The sequence below is a fragment of the Acanthochromis polyacanthus genome, chromosome 4 (assembly GCF_021347895.1).
Source record: "Acanthochromis polyacanthus isolate Apoly-LR-REF ecotype Palm Island chromosome 4, KAUST_Apoly_ChrSc, whole genome shotgun sequence".
NCBI lineage: Eukaryota > Metazoa > Chordata > Actinopteri > Pomacentridae > Acanthochromis > Acanthochromis polyacanthus.
Window position 1 is genome coordinate 41,002,880 of NC_067116.1, and position 17,605 is coordinate 41,020,484.

General features: G+C 40.0%; 1 protein-coding gene across 1 annotated transcript; it reads right to left on the reverse strand.

Annotated features, from left to right (window-relative positions):
• Window positions 1-302: 302 nt before the first annotated feature.
• Window positions 303-12,159, reverse strand: si:ch211-221n20.8 (von Willebrand factor D and EGF domain-containing protein). The gene is made up of 16 exons (XM_022203795.2): window positions 12,037-12,159; window positions 11,121-11,243; window positions 10,796-10,918; window positions 9,780-9,902; window positions 8,591-8,713; window positions 8,201-8,323; window positions 6,815-6,940; window positions 5,301-5,429; window positions 5,087-5,179; window positions 3,836-3,931; window positions 3,362-3,457; window positions 3,089-3,184; window positions 1,611-1,712; window positions 1,415-1,520; window positions 1,055-1,171; window positions 303-739 (listed from the first exon to the last, which is right to left on the reverse strand). The coding sequence occupies exons 7-16, from the start codon at window positions 6,828-6,830 to the stop codon at window positions 661-663; spliced, it is 930 nt and encodes a 309-aa protein (XP_022059487.2). The 5' UTR covers window positions 6,831-6,940; window positions 8,201-8,323; window positions 8,591-8,713; window positions 9,780-9,902; window positions 10,796-10,918; window positions 11,121-11,243; window positions 12,037-12,159; the 3' UTR covers window positions 303-660.
• Window positions 12,160-17,605: the final 5,446 nt, after the last annotated feature.

Consider the following 17,605-nt stretch of genomic DNA (forward strand, 5'->3'; position numbering starts at 1 on the left):
CACACTGCAGCTCTGGTATTTCAGTATAATGTATTAGTAGCAAACAAAAACAAGCTGCTACTGTGAGCTGCATTGTGAGACTATTACAGACTCTTATTTTGACATTCATGCAGTAAATCTAGTGTAAAACCTTTGATAATAGGGAAACCTAAAAAAAATAAAATAAATAAGGGTGTTTGTGTGACAGTTCATCATTATTGAGAGCAATTCTTAATGTGAACTGTTTGATTAAGCTTACAGTGACAATAATTATTATTAAAAAATCATAGTAGAAATGTACACAACACTGACATAAAAAGGCATTGAATGACACAATTTATAACTTTCAGCTGCCATATACAAACATTACAATTAATGAATCCATTGTACATCTTATTTATGAAGGAACATTTATAATAAAATGTATACATTATATGATTGTGTACAAAATGGATGTAAAAATGCCTGCCATTATAAGTCACAGAGCAAAAAAACTGCCTCACTAATACAATGAAGTCTCATTGTCATGTCAGCACAACACAACACCCTCACACTCTTTCAATTACAACTATTTCTACAGTTTACAGAAGGCCTTTTTCAGTCCTTGTTCTCTGCCTTCACATGTTGGCCAAGTTTTTGTCCGTTCCTCATGACAAGCAGCTTTAGTGTATCCAGCACTGTTTATCTGTCCTTCTTTTGCAGACACTGGATTTTGTATCCCACCCTGTAGGCCTGCAGGTACACTCGAGCTTGGTTTATTCTGGAAACACAACCACAGGGTAAACACAGCTGTGACACATTTTATTCTAATCAAAATTACGTAACATAACCTTTAACATCTGTTAAAATCATAGTCCATGGTAACACACATCTCAAATACACTCATACCACAGTTGTATGTAACCCTGCATACTATTTTATTTAATACTTTAATGGCATAGATGATAAGAAATGTTCTTGGAAGTCAGTTTTACTGGCTGAACACCGAACAGACCTGTGATAAAAACAATCCTGCAACTCCTGTAAAATAACGAGGATATTTAGAACTGCACAACATAATAGGAAAACTAATTACCTGTATTTAGTGCAAAGTTGAACTCCCAAAGGTCCACACCGGTCAACATAACTCTCCCTGAACGCCTTCCTTACTGCTCGAGCCATGCTAACCACTGTGGTGACCACAGGACACGTTCTGCGACACACAAAATACAAAAATACAGGACAGCAAGGTGAAATAAGGTGTAGTTGAAAAGGGTATTGAGGTATTGCAATGATTCTGTCTCACAAGAGGAACTTTTGCCCCCAGTTGTTGTTTTTAAAAAGAGACTCATAGCGCCAAGATTTTTTAAATATTTTTAAGTGTTTTTTTTTAAGACAGGGGAACAGATATGAGTTCACAAAGAAGCTGGTGTTTCCTGCTGTTGCTTGTCCTTACAGTCTCTCACAGCGGAGGCCTGCAGTGCCTTCTGGACAGGTACAGGTGTTGTGAGGGCTGCAGGTGGCTCCATGCTGGCAGGGTGGTACACAGGGGGTGGTCACCGCTGCCAACACAGCAAGAGTCTTATTGCAAAGTGAAGAGAAACACCTTTCATCCACACGGTGCACAAATAATTCCACACTGACAGACTCACCCGTGTCGCAGAGACTTCCGGTGAATCCTTTGGTGCAGCGGCATCTGTTGAGGCCGACACAAACGCCACCATTCTTACAAGGTTTCTGACACACAATAGGCTCTGACGGAGCCAGAGAACAGACAACAGGAGCATAGTCAACAGTAATTCAGCTCATCTCTACAATAATCTACTTAGAAAACAGAGATAAAGCACCAAGCTTTAATTGCTGGTGTTTCGGCAGGGGAATATATTTGCATCATATTTGAATTGGAACATCAGTAAATGTGGTAGTTGGAGCAGTGACCTGCAAAACAGCAGGTCCTGAACAACTGGATCATGCACTGGACTGTGTTGTGTTTTGTGTTGCTTTTCTTGTATAGCTTTTCTCTTTGCTTATAGGCGGTCCCTTCTTAAGAAACATATTAAAGACAGTTCATTACACTTCATGCTGTCAATCAGTCAATAAATCAAAATTTCTTTATAGAGTACTTTACAACAACATAAAAGAAGACCAAGGTGCTTTCCAACAGCATGATAAAACAAAACAATATGATTTGGTTACCATAAAACCATAAAAACCATAAAACCATAAAAAAAAGATAAAACCAAAATGCAGCACGGATGAATCAGCAACATTTAATTGATTCATTTTGGGCAATATGAGAATAAAACAGTCCAAGAAGTCAAAGGGACTTCTGAATACGTGGGTTTTGAGTCTGGATTTAAAAAGCGACAGGTCAGAGGTTAGTCGAAGTTCAAGTGGGAGTGCGTTCCAGAGTCTCGGAGCAGCAACAGCAAAGGAACGATCACCCCACTGCTTATACCGTGGTGTTGAATACTAATCACGGAGGCTGTAAATTCGATTTTCAATCAATTCAGTTCAATTCATTCAATTCAATCAATGAGTGGTTATAAATTGGCTCTAAGTGTGAATGGGAAATCCCTCCACAGGATGAAGCAAATGAATGGACGGACGTAACTATAGCAGACTAATAGGGAGTATTTGGCTTTTTCTCAGGACAGCTACAGGTTAAAACACACAGTCAGTAAAGTAGAAGCTGCACATGGTGGTTGCGGTATGAGCAACATGATGAACTTGCAGCTGCTGGAAGATGTTCTGATTAAAGGCTCTCTGTGTAGATTCTTAGTCATCCAGGACATAGTAATCCAACTAGACTTTTCTTTCTCCTTGCAGATGTTTCAGCTTCTTTCGTAAGGCTACTTCAGGAACTGATAAATGGAGACTCTCAAGTGTACATTATAATCTCCAAACCCGTGGCTAATGGTCCCAAAAAGTTGTGTGATCTCATTTAATCAGTATGTTTTCTGATTTGCAAAACCATCTGTGACTGTGATTTGTATTTGATTAGGATTTTGTTTTATTTCCTGTACAAAAGATTCAAAGATACAGAGGTTCTGCATGTCATTTCTGCATGCATTTCAGTCATTATCATAAGACAAATACAAACACAGAGATAGAGAACGTGTCATCTCACCTATCTGGCATCGAGCTCCTTGCCAGCCAGCAGTGCATGTGCATTTGTTCACATCCACACATCTTCCCCCGTTTTGACAGGCGGGAGTGCACAAGGCTACAAAACGCACATCACACACAAATTTTACATTAACCAGATACTTTTTTGGTCTTGTTTTCATGCTAAAGCCCAGATTTTACCAGACAGAGCTGCTAACTAGCCTGGAGGCAGGTGGTGTGGAACCTGCACGCCTGGTCTAACTACTGCCAGATGTGTCGGTGTTCTGTTACTCACGCGAGAGGCACTGAGGGCCGGTGTAGTCGGAGGGACACTGGCAGGTACCAGGACCAACACAGCGACCACCGTTAGCACAAGGCAACTCACACACAGCTGAGGGACAAGCAGGGAAAAAGACAGAGGGAAAAAATACAGCTAAATAGTCAAAGGTATTAGAGATGAATATGGTCATGGATGAAGGAAAGTTCATCGAAATTGGACCTATTAGAATGAATATAAAAAATGTGGTGCACTAAACTTCTGAACATATACATTTTGTAACAACACCAGCCATGTCAGAGTGTGCATATACATACTGTATATAGATGTAAGTATGTGTTGGTGACTACAAAATGGAACAGAAAAAGCATTTTGATGAGAAATGTTCAATAAAAAATGCAAAAATGTGAACATCTTGTGCTCATATACCAGAGACTCTTTAACATATCACCTGTCCTCTGGTGTTTCTGGACATTGTTCTGAGGCAGTTACCTGTATGGCAGCCTGCTCCAGTCCAACCAGCAGGACACAAACACTTGTTCCAGCGCATACAGGTTCCTCCATGGGCACAAGGCGGCAAGCAAATGGCTGAAACGCAAAACCAACATGGACACTTTTTCTCTCCGAAGCATCAGCTTTTGCATCTAAAACTATCTGCTGCATTCTAAAAAGCACGTGTCTGTTAATATCAGACTAAACAATGTACGTAAGAATGAAACAGACACAAATGAAAGGTGCATGTTTGACATTTTAGCGAAGCAAGATTACATCTATATGCACAATGATAATAATCTGTTTAAATAACATTCATGAACTTACATTATCATCACACGCAGGATGTGCTCTAAAAGCTAAAAACTTTAGCTTCTAAATTGTTGCTTGTAGTATGCTGTGTCTGTATTTACTTGCAGGTAAGGATGATATTTCTTGAAAATAAAGATATTTTCATACATAAAGCAGCAGTGATTCGCTACACATTTTTTGTGTACGAGTCGATCAAATGTACCACATCCTGAACTACGTGGCTTGTTATTTCGTCATGAAATTGAAAGTTTAAACAGTACATCAGCATTTATTATATTAGAAATGTTTCTATTTAGTAACTATGAAATAACAAATTCTTTAAAAATCTATCAGGATAGTACATATTGTGGGATATAATGAGCACAGTAATATATTGTTTTTTAAACCAAATGTGTAGAAATTTGTTGATGTAGTTAATTTCAGGACTGTGCAAATAATGTTCAAAGCGAATGATAAGCTACTTCCTAATAATAAAAACTGTTCAGAAGCAACACTGGAAACTATGACTGAGGAGGAAACTGAAATTTCATTTGAAAGTAATTTGCTCGAAGCACCATGTGAAGAAGATGTGGGTTAAACTTACTGAACAGTCTGCATGATGATTTCAAAATGAGTACAACTATTAAAGCAAATACACATGCTTAAAAACAGAATAATGTGGAACAGTAAAGGTGTTCTTGTGGATTTTGAAGAGGCATGAAAGTAAAAGGTTTGACGCAAACGGGGAACAGTAAAATATGAGATGTTTGGACATGTAGCAGCTCGGAGGTAATAAGCTTCATCCTATTTGTTTCACACATGTTAGGGTCTGTTTTTTGTGTTATTATTTGCTTCTTTTTTCTCCTTATGATCCTGTGGCATGTCTGTAAAAAAAATCCAATCAAAAATCAAATGGAACAAACTGCACAGTTCTATGCATAATACATTGGAGGTTCTGACCTGAGCAGCCCACACCTGGATAACCTGGAGGACAGTCACAGCTGTTTGGGGCAACACAAACTCCATAGTTCTGACAAGGAGGGTCACAAACAGCTAGAAAGGCAGGGAAGCTAGTAAATATACATTTTTATTTTTGTCCCTTTGTGAAAAACTGAAATAAAGCATTAATTTTGTCTAAATCTATCCTGAAAACGGCATGGCATGTACTACTCACGCTGGCACTTGGTGGGATCGTCTGTTTGAACTTTGTATCCCTCCCTGCAGGTGCAGTTAAACCCACCAGCATGGTTCATGCAGAGCTGCTCACAGCCTCCGTTTGTAAAGTCTCCACATTCATTCACATCTAGTGAAAAGAACAGACGGTTAAACCTGAGGGCAGTAAAACAATCCATATCATGCTCTGTTAATTACCTCCACCAGGAGGTTATGTAATCACCAGAGTTTGTTTGTCTGTCTGTGTGTGTGTCTGTTTGTCTGTTAACAGCATAACTCAAAAAAGTCATGGATGGATTTTCACCAAATTTTTACAGAATGTCCGGAAGAGCAAAAGTAACAATCGATTAGATTTTGGAGGTGATCCGGATCACCGTCTGGATCCAGGATTTTTTTGAAGGTCGAAGGACAATTGAGAGATGGCCGCCTTACGGACATCCTGTAAAAATTTGGTGAAAATCCGTCCATGACTTTTTGAGTTATGCTGTTAACAGACAAACAGACACACACACAGACAGACAAACAGATGGCATGGCGGAGGTATGCGGTCTCCGAGTGCTTTTCTAGTTTCCTTTTGTACTGACAAAGCATTCTTGGCTGCATGAAGAACTTGGCCACAGTTCAGAGTCACATGCCGTCAACAAGCATTCAAATTTCTGTGCATCCTTTTGATCCAGTTGATATCATTTCTTTTTATGAGCACCGTCATTAAAAATTAAATCACACTGCAAAGGCAGAACAGATCAGAGGCTGATTACATCCATGAAAACCTCTCCAGCTCTTTACCGCTTCTTATCTGAAAGACTACAGTAATAAATGTTTGAAGATTATTCCAGGAGCAGCTTTGCATGGTGGATTCAACAGATGATGAAGTGTCATGGAAATGACTTTGGTGTCATTACATGTTGTTAAGATCAAAATTTATTAATAGTTTAGTTGCATGGATATGAATTAATGAAATAACAGTAGCTGTAGGGATGATGTTTTTCAGTTGTGGTTAATAATTAACTTATTCAACCGATAAGATAGAAGACAAAGGACATGCATGTCAGAAAATGTGCTCTGGATTAGCTGCAGTACCTGGTTGCACCACCAGGTGGATCCTCTTGATGTTTCATATTAAAGCAACCCAAGGAGGTGTCACTAAAGTAGTTCAGGTGGGCAAGCAAAGAGCACTTTCGAGGTTTAGCTAGCAATGGGCACCATGACAAAGACTTCTTTACTGGTTATTGCCATCCAGTCAGGAAAGTCTATGAGGAGAGTGTTCCTAATGCCGAGTGACTGATGTAACTGACTTATATCTGCCTCAAAAGTCATGTCTGTGGTTAAACAAAACACTATTAGCATATAGTATAATGTCTGCTTGTATTTGAATATAGTTTAGAATTTTCATCCCTAATTAGTTGTTCTGTTAAAACCAAGGAGATGAACATGAATAGAATTCCAAAAATAAACAGCTTCGTTCCTGGATCAAAACTTTACAAAGCGGTGAAAAAGGTGGACACGAAGTCTCACCTACGCAGCTCCTCATGTCTTCACCCAGTTTCCAGCCTGTTCGACAGTGACACTGGACGCGGCCTTCAGCCCTCACAGTGCAACCATGTTCACAGCCGCCATTTCTCAGCTTACACGATGTAACATCTGTACAGGCAAAGAAGAAATCATTTCACCAATGAATGTATGAATATGAAGACTGATTTGTTGATTCACGCAAAAATAATCCGAAAGGTCTGGTTATCGTGTTACAGTGTGTCTGTGTGGGTTTTTTTTTTTTGTGTGTGTTATATCTTTGGGTTTGGGGAAGTCGGGTTAGCGGGTGGAGTGGGTGGAGTGGGATTGTTTTTAATCTGTGAAGCACTTTGTGTTGCAACTCTGTTTGTATGAAAAGTGCTATATAAATAAATAAAGTTTAAGTATTTGCCAGACATGAGAAAAATGCGTTAAACTCCTAAATTTCAGTTTCTAAATTGTAATATTTGCTGCCAGTATTTTGATAGCAAACTGAATGTTGGTCAGAAGAAAGAAGACATTTACTAAAATTAATATTGAGCAATTAAGAAAGTTGTAGAATGTTTTAAAAGTGACACACTGTAAAGAGAAGTGCATTAAATAGAACAAAAGATTATTAAAATCATAAAGACTGATGTGAAGCCCTTTGTTGGGTTAATCAATTTCACAAACCAGTGCATTATTATGAATATTTTATACACTTAAAAACAGAATATCAGTATTTTTCTACTTACTGATTTTGTGTAATATCAGTGCTTCTTTATCAGTATTTCTACTTGTGAAAGAATCTGGGCAATACCAATGACGTGCAATACTGTCATTTTTCGACATCCAGAAGAATTTGTAGAATCAGAATATCTACATATGGATTAATGGGTTATTTATTTTTCCTATTTATGTTCCTTTCATCACCTTTTCTTCTGTTTTACTACAACTTTACCCACCAGTTTTCAATACAACTAGTTTTGCACCTTTATAGTTACACTGCAGCCTTAGTGCGAATGAGAATACTGTGGGTATTAGCATCCTAATCCACCAGCACACAAAGAACTTTGGGTGTACTTTGATAAGGACAGCATAGTTAAGTTTTAATGATATGACATTAAAACCCATTTTTATTTCACAGCATGTGAGGCTTTGTACTTTAATTATTTCTATGTTTGAGCACAGCTTAAAGGTAAATATTCTCTAAAAATGAAAAAAAGAGAAAATGATCGCATGTGATTTATAGTTTCAAATCAATTTCCACCAGATAAGATCAAGTTTATCTTATTTTATCACCAGATTCTAAATTCAGGCACATTTTCTTTTATTTCTGTGCAAAAATCTGACTGAATATACTTTTTATAATACACAAAAACGATAGTGTCGACCCTATAATAAGAAACGTACTGCGGCAGGTGAGGTTGTCTGCGTCCAGCAACAGAGGAGGTGAGCAGTGGCAAGTGTGTCCTCCAGGATTGTTGGTGCAGGTGTGAGAGCAGCCGCCGTTCTGGAGTTTACATTCATCTATGTCTAAGTGCAGAAAAACACACAGACAGAGAAACACAAAGAGCATAATTTATAGACATCTTTATCTCTCTGACTCCCTCATGTGGCCTCAGGACATCGACTGGGCAGAAAACATCAACAGACACAAAAAACACACAAAATGAGGCAGAGAGATAAAAAAAAAGTTTGTGAAAGTTTTGCAATTTCTGCGTCCCGGTTAATCATCCGTTTAAACGACTGAAAATGAGCAGGTAAACAGCGCATGCAAATGAGTGACCGCGAGCGACTGACCCACACAGGTGTGACCGTCGATGTGCAGCTGGTATCCGGGTCTGCAGGAGCACTGGAAAGAGCCCCGAGTGTTGATGCAAATGTGCTCACAGGTCCCATTTAGCGCCGAACACTCGTCCACATCTGGGGATTCAGACACATTCAGTTAATTTTAGAAAGCTTAACGTATGGACTCGTTTGGATTTGAGTGAAACTCTATTTGCAATTCAGTTGACAATGGTTTTAAGTAAACTTTGAGTGCCACGTGAGTGCAGTTTGTTTGAAATAAGGGACCAAAACTGGTAAATATTTTTAAATAATGGTCCAGGGTGAGATAATCTCTTTGCTGTCATCTATTGAGCAGCCATACGACAGCGTCACCTTAGTGCAAATTAGCAGAAACGCAGTTAAAATCTTGCTCAAGCTGCAAGAGACATTTTAATTGGTTACTGAGTCTCTGTAACATTTAACCTGTTTCTTCTTGTTGCATCATTTACTGCATTTATTCTCCTGGGATGTCATTTTATCATTTTAAGTCTTATCTTGTCTTATCGGCCAGTAAGCTGGAATCACACTTCTGCTACATGTTTTTGACTGCAGTAACAGGCTATTTGTTATAGTTCACGAACGATAAGTGCAAAGTAGGTTCAAGGTGTCCGGTGACACAAATCACTTCACATAAATTGCCTTCTTTTTATGAACAAAACTTCTTCCACCAGAATTTTAGAATGACAGATGCCTCAAAGGAATAGTCGGACATTCATTTTGGAGTGTAAAATTAATTGCTTTCTTGTTCTTAGATGATGATACCACTGACTTGAAGGCATGCTGTAACATTAAGCTTCAGCTTGAGACTGTTAACATGACTTAGCTTTAAGACAGCAAACAGGGGAAAGTGGTAAATACTGCCTATGTGTAAAGAATTAAGTAAGAATCTGTCGATCAGCACCTGTAATGGTGACAAATCCCGTTAATCTTATTCTGTTTTTTGCATCATTATTTTGACCTTCAGACAGGGCCGGGCAAAAAGTTTTCCCATTTTCAGTCTTTTCACTAACTGTCTCCTGGTTTTAGATTCATGCTGCATTACGGTACAAACTTGATAGCGTTACTGATCCTTCTCAAAATGTTGAACTTGTTTGTTCTGAAGCAAGAACTCAAGACAAATTGATGTGAATGGTTCAACATCTCACCTTGACCTGTGTTTTACCTGTACAGTTGTGTCCATCCTGGTCCAGCTGGTAACCTGAGAAACACCGGCAGCTGTATCCTCCTGGTTCATTGGTGCAGTTGTGTTCACAGTGGCCGTTGTTCACAGCGCACTCATCAACATCTGCAAAACAACGACAAAATTTTGATGGACTTGTGTCTGTTGAGTGCTGAGATCTGTGCAACAAACCCAGATTTTGGATTACCAGGCAACTTTAGGTGTAGCTCTGGGCTTTCAGGATGTAATGGAAAATGTGTTATCTACAAGCATTAATGCTCACTAATTATCTGAAAGCATTACAGATTATGTGCTACTTAGTACACACGATCATCACCTTTGATACTTGTAGCCTTTGATAACCTTGTTAAGCTGTCTGTGTCTGACCTCTCGAGACACCCCATAAGGTAGAGAATGCACGAAAGGAAAGTACCGTTTGTGCAAGATAGACGTGTTACCTTTAATTGAACCTGTCTAACCCATATGTCTCAAACTGACTGCTGTCTGAAGGTGTTAAAACCGGCGTAGCATTTCTGAGAAACAATATGATATGACATTTTGCACCTGCGTCTCCATTAGTTTTTTGTTTGTTTGTTTTGCTGAAGAAGCTTTCACTTAGCTGTTGGGTTTTCCCCCCCATGTGCAACTGTGGATGTACATTGACAAGACATGCTGAAGAATGAGTATATAATTAGCTGCCTCTCAGTCTCTTCATACTCTCCCGTAGACCGCTCTGCACTCTGTGATTTTGTGCTTTTGACGCTTCGAATAAAACACAAAGACAACTTGTGATTCTCAATAGATTGTTTTCTTCAGTCTCAACAACTGATACAGAATTTTCCACAACAAGAACTACAGTGGCTTCTTTCCATGTTCCCTCACCACAGTAACTAATGCTGAACACTGAACCTGTTCTAGAGCAGGTTTTGTTCAAGATAGCAGATGAAGCAGTAAAGAAGCAGTAAGGAAGTGATGATTGTACATAACACAAAAGCAAAACACACACGTCCTTTACCCACCAAAGCAAGAGTGTCCATCTCCACTGAAGCCCTGGTAACACTGGCAGAAGTACGACCCGATGATGTTGCCGCATCGAGCATTGCTGTCGCACCTGTGACCACCTAACACACACTCGTTCTCATCTGGACAGAGACGGATATATTTTAAAAACTTGTTCTGAAAACTCTGTTCATTTCTATTCCATAAACATTATTCCGCCACTCGGGATAATTTTTAATGGAAAGCATAACAGCTGGCATTAAAACACGCGCACACACCAGGAAGCTGACCTCGTCCACAGGAAACGCAGCTCTCCACGGAGGGACGTCCGCACTAATTGCTTACCTTCACAGTGTGTGCCGTTTCCCCGGTAACCTGGTCGACAAACACACTTGTAGCTCCCCAGCGTGTTCTGACACACACCCTGACCGTCACACACTACGGGACTCTCCACGCACTCATCCACATCTAGGACACAGGAGAAGAGTGCAGAAAGATGCGTTCAGTATACAATGTTTTCTTTCATTTATTGCTGACACGATTTGCAATTAAACATTTTACTGTGCAGAAAAAAGCAACTGTCATTTGTTAAAAGCGCTCCTCTAATTTGATTGCCAACAACAGAGGTACAAAGCCATTTTCATGTCACCAAACCCAAATCATTAGGCACAAGTGGTTTAAAATTGAGTCACTGTGGGAAGCTGGAATAATATGTGACAGTATTTTCTTCTCCTATTTTCCATTCACCTTTTCTCAACTCAAAATCCATTAATTTCTGACAGCAGTTTTTAAACAAATCTCCCTAGAGGTAAAATAAGAGTCTAAAAAACTCAGATTGAAGAAATCTCTGTACAGAGAAGTACTTCAAATTCTTAAAACTGTGCTTATGATATATGGCTGCAAACACACAAAAAGCAGGCAGCATGTGTTAAGCACGTGAAGCGTATCATATCTTGACACACGGTGTAGTTTGGACACACAGGACCTACAGAGGACCAGAGGCCACAAGTGCAAAAGAATCAAAAAGAAAGTGAACAGAGATTTTTTAGAACAAGAGAGGCAAGGTGGAAAACAGAAGCAAAGACTGACAGAGCAGACAAGCAGCAAAGCAGCAGACTGAAGCCCTATGTTCCTTCCTGTCAGCAGATGTCTGCACTTTGTAGCTACTGAAGTGAAATATGACAGAAATTAGGAATGCATGATCAAATGTGGACATCAGTCTGATCCAGTTGTGGTGATGCTCAGTGACAGACGGACTCACCGACGCACGCAGGAGCTTCTGCTCTGAAGCCCAGCTGGCACTGACACACAAAACTGCCAGGAGTGTTCACGCACACGTTTCCCAGCTCGCGGCGACACTGTTCCTCGAAGCTGCACTCATCCACATCTACAGATTAGAGAGACCAACAGCTATGAATACATGAAGATTAACGGCCATGTTTAAGAGATCTAATCATGACGAGTTTTACATTTTGACTGATTTTCAACAATGAATCATAGTCAGGTTCATTTGGCTTTTTTGACAAGATTTTACAAAAATTCCCTTTTAATGCCAATGGCAGGGGACACTCTGGGCAGGTCACCAGTCTGTCACTACACAGAGAGACAATCCCACTCACATTCATACCTACAGATGATTTAGAAATGCCAATTAACCATAGGGTATTTTTAGGCTGTGGGAGGAAGCCAGAGTACCCGGAGAAAACCCATGCATGCACAAGGAGAACATGCAAACTCCATGCAGAAAGATCCCAGGCCCAGGCTGGGACGCAAACCAGGGATCTTCTAGCTGCAAGGTGATGGTGTTAATCTCCAAGTCACTGTGCAGTCTGAATTCATGTCACTTAATCAAAAACATAAAACATAAAATAAGTGATTGTGTAAGTACTTCCAGCCTATAAATGATTGTAGTATAAAGACACCTGAATTTGGAAGGTTCAGTCACCGGTGAATCAGTGCTCCTGGCTAAAACTACACCACGAAGACAAAAGAACACTCCAAGCAACTTTGTATGAAGGTTTTTAAAAAACATAAGCCTGGGAATGCATACAAGAACATTTTAAGCTCACTGGATATTCCTTGGAGTATAATTGAATCCATCTTTAAGAAGTGGAAGGAATATAACATGTCTAAATCTACCTAGATCAGGTTGTCCTCAAACACTTAACAAGAAAGAGTCTAGTGAGCGAGGTCACCATGACCGCTTTGAGTCCTCTGATGGAGTTACAAATGGAGCTTGCCTGTTCTTTACCAGTCACTGCCTTATAGGAGAATGGCACAGAGAAAGCTACTGTTGAAAAAAGCTCATATTCAGTCTACAGTTAATCAGAAGGCATGTGGGACACTCTGAAGTCAACTGGAAGAAGATTCTTTGGTCCAAAGAAGACCAAAACTGAGCTTTTAGGCAGTCAGATATGCTACGTTTGATGGACACCAAACACTGCACATCATCTCAAACGCATCATCCACACTGTGAAGCATGGTGGTGGCAGCATCATGATGTGATGCATGGTGGCGGCAGTATCATGATGTGAAGCATGGTGGTGGCAGCATCATGATGTGATGCATGGTGGTGGCAGTATCATGATGTGAAGCATGGTGGCAGCAGCATCATGATGTGAAGCATGGTGGCGGCAGTATCATGATGTGAAGCATGGTGGTGGAAGCATCATGATGTGAAGTATGGTGGTGGCAGCATCATGATGTGATGCATGGTGGTGGCAGCATCATGATGTGAAGCATGGTGGTGGCAGCATCATGATGTGATGCATGGTGGTGGCAGTATCATGATGTGAAGCATGGTGGTGGCAGCATCATGATGTGAAGCATGGTGGCGGCAGCATCATGATGTGAAGCATGGTGGTGGAAGCATCATGATGTGAAGTATGGTGGTGGAAGCATCATGATGTGAAGCATGGTGGCGGCAGCATCATGATGTGAAGCATGGTGGTGGCAGCATCATGATGTGAAGCATGGTGGTGGCAGCATCATGATGTGAAGCATGGTGGTGGCAGTATCATGATGTGAAGCATGGTGGTGGAAGCATCATGATGTGAAGTATGGTGGTGGCAGCATCATGATGTGAAGCATGGTGGTGGCAGTATCATGATGTGATGCATGGTGGTGGCAGTATCATGATGTGAAGCATGGTGGTGGCAGCATCATGATGTGAAGCATGGTGGTGGCAGCATCATGATGTGAAGCATGATGGTGGAAGCATCATGATGTGAAGCATGGTGGTGGCAGCATCATGATGAGACGCATGGTGGTGGTGGCATCATGGCATGAAGCATGGTGGTGGCAGTATCATGATGTGAAGCATGGTGGTGGCAGCATCGTGATGTGAAGCATGGTGGTGGCAGCATCATGGCATGAAGCATGGTGGTGGCAATATCATGATGTGAAGCATGGTGGTGGCAGCATCATGATGTGAAGCATGGTGGTGGCAGCATCATGATGTGAAGCATGGTGGTGGCAGCATCATGATGTGGGGCTGCTTCTTGTCAGCAGATCCTGGAAGGTTTGTAAATGCAGAGGGTAAAATGAATGCAGCAAGGTATGGAGAAATCCTGGAGGACAATCTGATGCAGTCTGCAAGAGAACTGAGGCTTGGAAGAAGATTCATTTTCCAGCCAGATAATAACCTGAAGCATACAATTAAAGCTACACAGAAAGACTGATTGAGACCCACCCAACCTGGCTCAGTGTTATAATTGCAGCCAAAGGTGCATCTATGAAATCCTGACTCGAAGGGGCAAATGCTTATGCAATCACCTATTTTACATTTTGTATTCTTATTGATGTTACATTACTTTGTAAAAATCTGAACTTTGACATGAAAAAAAAACATCCCTTTTGCAATTTTTTGTCAAAAAAAAGAAATGAAATTGACCATGATTTGATGTTAAAAGAAATAAAAGAGTAAAACTTACAAGTGGGGTTGAGCTGTTTGTTTGGAGACTGTAGACACGTTTTCTGTAGGTACTTTGGAATTCACATTCTATAATCATGCACACGAGATGTTCGTATCAGCCTCACCTATGCAGCTTTTTCCATTTAGAGCCATCACATAACCAACAGGGCAGGAACATGTGAAGGAGCCGGGGGTGTTTTTACATTCAGCATCACCCTGACAGGCCTGCAAACCCGTCACTGCTGCCAGAGCGCACTCATCGACATCTGTAGAACACATAGGGAACACATACATTATTATGATAGTACATAATACTTTCTGATGTGTCCTTCCGTTCTTGCAAATGCACACACTGATTGACGAACCCTGGCATCCTCCAGCAGCCATCAGGTAACCACGGAGACAGCTGCACGAGTAAGAGCCGGGGGTATTACTGCAGCTGGCGTGGAGACCACATGGTTCCTGTCCTTCACACTCATCAACATCTGCCAAATGGAGAGAACATAAAACACTGCTTCTAACTGAGATAGATGCAATGCACATATCAAACCGATTCTGCTGTCAATGTCCTGCAAGTATTAGGATAATATTTATTACTGCCGTGGAATATTAAATGCAATTTCTGTGTTTTTGTCACATTTTTACTTACTGTAGGCCCATTTTTCACTGCACTATATACACATACATATATGGGAAAAGTACAACCATGACTAAAAGTAGAGAGAACATAGAAGTGTTTTCTATGCAGTGGCTATAATACAAAAAAAAACAAAACATTTAAAACAAGAGAGAGAAACTAAAGCTGAATTTCTTTGATTGTTTATTTCACAAAAATGGGGAAAAACTGGAATTAACATGTAGGACATTTTTGCAAGTGTCCACAGGTGTTCACAATACTGGCAAAAAATTAGGTGATTCTACATACTATAGATATTTAAAGTTCACATTTTTAATTTTTTATTTCTATACTTGCTCTGTGTACATACAACCTGCAGTTCAGCCAATTTTTTTGCAGAAAAGTCCCTAAATTTTTTGATCATTGTCGGTTCATTACAGTTGAGTCACCAATGACAACTGTAGGGAGAAGAGCAGAATTTTTTTTGTTTTTTCTTACACAATCTGTTAAGAGTGAGCAATTTAATTGAGAAGAAATTTTAAATAAGAAATTTAGAATGAAGTGATTTTGATGCAATATCGCAATTTCGCGTAGGTAACTTTTAAGATCAGCGGTATAAAGCCCACTGCAAAGTTTCTTTTTCAACAGTATTTGGCTCTGATAAATGGTGTAATTTTGGCAAACTTTTAAAGAGAACATTTCTTTAGGGTGCAGAGGATTATTAACTCCAAAACAAAGTTAATATTTTGCTATCCACAGCAGGATAAACATGTTGAAAATAATTAGTTATCCACCTTCAATAACTCCCTGTACTCATTTGTCATTGGCAGAAATGCTGGTGGTGTGTGCTGTACATGCAGTGATGATTTTACAAGATTCAGGATTTAAGAGTTTGTATTTGTCACATGCTTATACAGTATGTGCTGATCCTCAAAGCTGTGCAAAAACATTACAACTATTCTAAAACAAATTTTAACACTTGTTCCTGCTGTTTCTAATTCTGTCCACCTCTCACCTTTACACTCTGCTTCTCTCTCCAGAGCGAAGCCCACCGGACACGTACAGTTGTCCCCATCCTTCACCAAACCAGACGGACAGCCGCATCCACCGCTGCCCTCCTGCATCACCTGGTTTCCTGGACACTGAGGAGCAACGCTGGAGTTTGGGGGAGCTGTGGCACTCAAAGGAGCTGCAGGTGTTAAAGGAAGATGGTGGCAATTTTAGGAAACACACAGAGGCAAAGTCAAAAGATTAAACACCAACATCCAGAAAACTCACATGTGGTCGGTGTGTTGCTTGTTGTCGGTTCACTGACGTTTCGGATTGCATTCTCAATCACCTGATCCTAAAACAAGAGAGCACAACACATTGGATTATTCATGCCGTTATATCCAAAAGGGCATCTGTAAGTTTAAAAAAAAAAAGTCAAATTGTGTTAACTTCTTAATTCACTGACCTGGTTTTTGTTGAGGTCCGTCTCGGTGTGTTTCAAGACTTCATTTTCTTGATCCTCGGGGCTGCTCAGAGATTCGGCCACCAATGAAACCAGCAGCAGGCCTGACAGGAGAGTCCAGAGGTGAGTCATCACCTCACTCTGTGTGAAGAGAAGGAGGAGGAGGAGAAGATCAGAGCTTTAAATAATGCATGAAAAATTCTGGGAACATCTGACAATCAATCAATTAATCAATCAATCATATTATCTGTGTAGCATGTTTTTGGTCAAATTTAACCTAACAAAACAGAACAAAATGGGTAAAAATCAGTTAAAACAAGACTTTTCTACTTAATAACAACACTGAGGAACACTTTGATAAATAAATGCAATGAAGAAACGCCAGAAGTATGATTAGTCTGAGAAAAAAAGATAGAATTGACAGTTGTGAAGTGTTGCAAATAAAACTTACTAAAAATATATGCACAAATAGCAAATAAATAAATTGATTTTTTTTTAAAAAGCAGATTTTGAGTTTAGTTCTTATATGATTCACATTCTCTGCCGCCCTCAATTACTGTAAAGATGCTGGAGGTTTCATTGAAATTACGCAGACATACAGCTCTATAGTGCATGTCTGGGCAGGCAGAACAGCACAGCAGCCTGTCATTAAGTTAACATCAACCCCCCTGGGCTGTCTGCACAGAACAAAAGACGCTTAAAACAACTGTGGCTGCTGCAGTTTTAACCAAAGTAAGTTAAATTTCGTAAAACATAAGTGAAAAGTTAAGATTTCGCAGACTGGAACACTTTTTTTTCATAAGAAATGATGAAAACAAACGTGGGTGTTCTTGTGCGTAATGATGCGA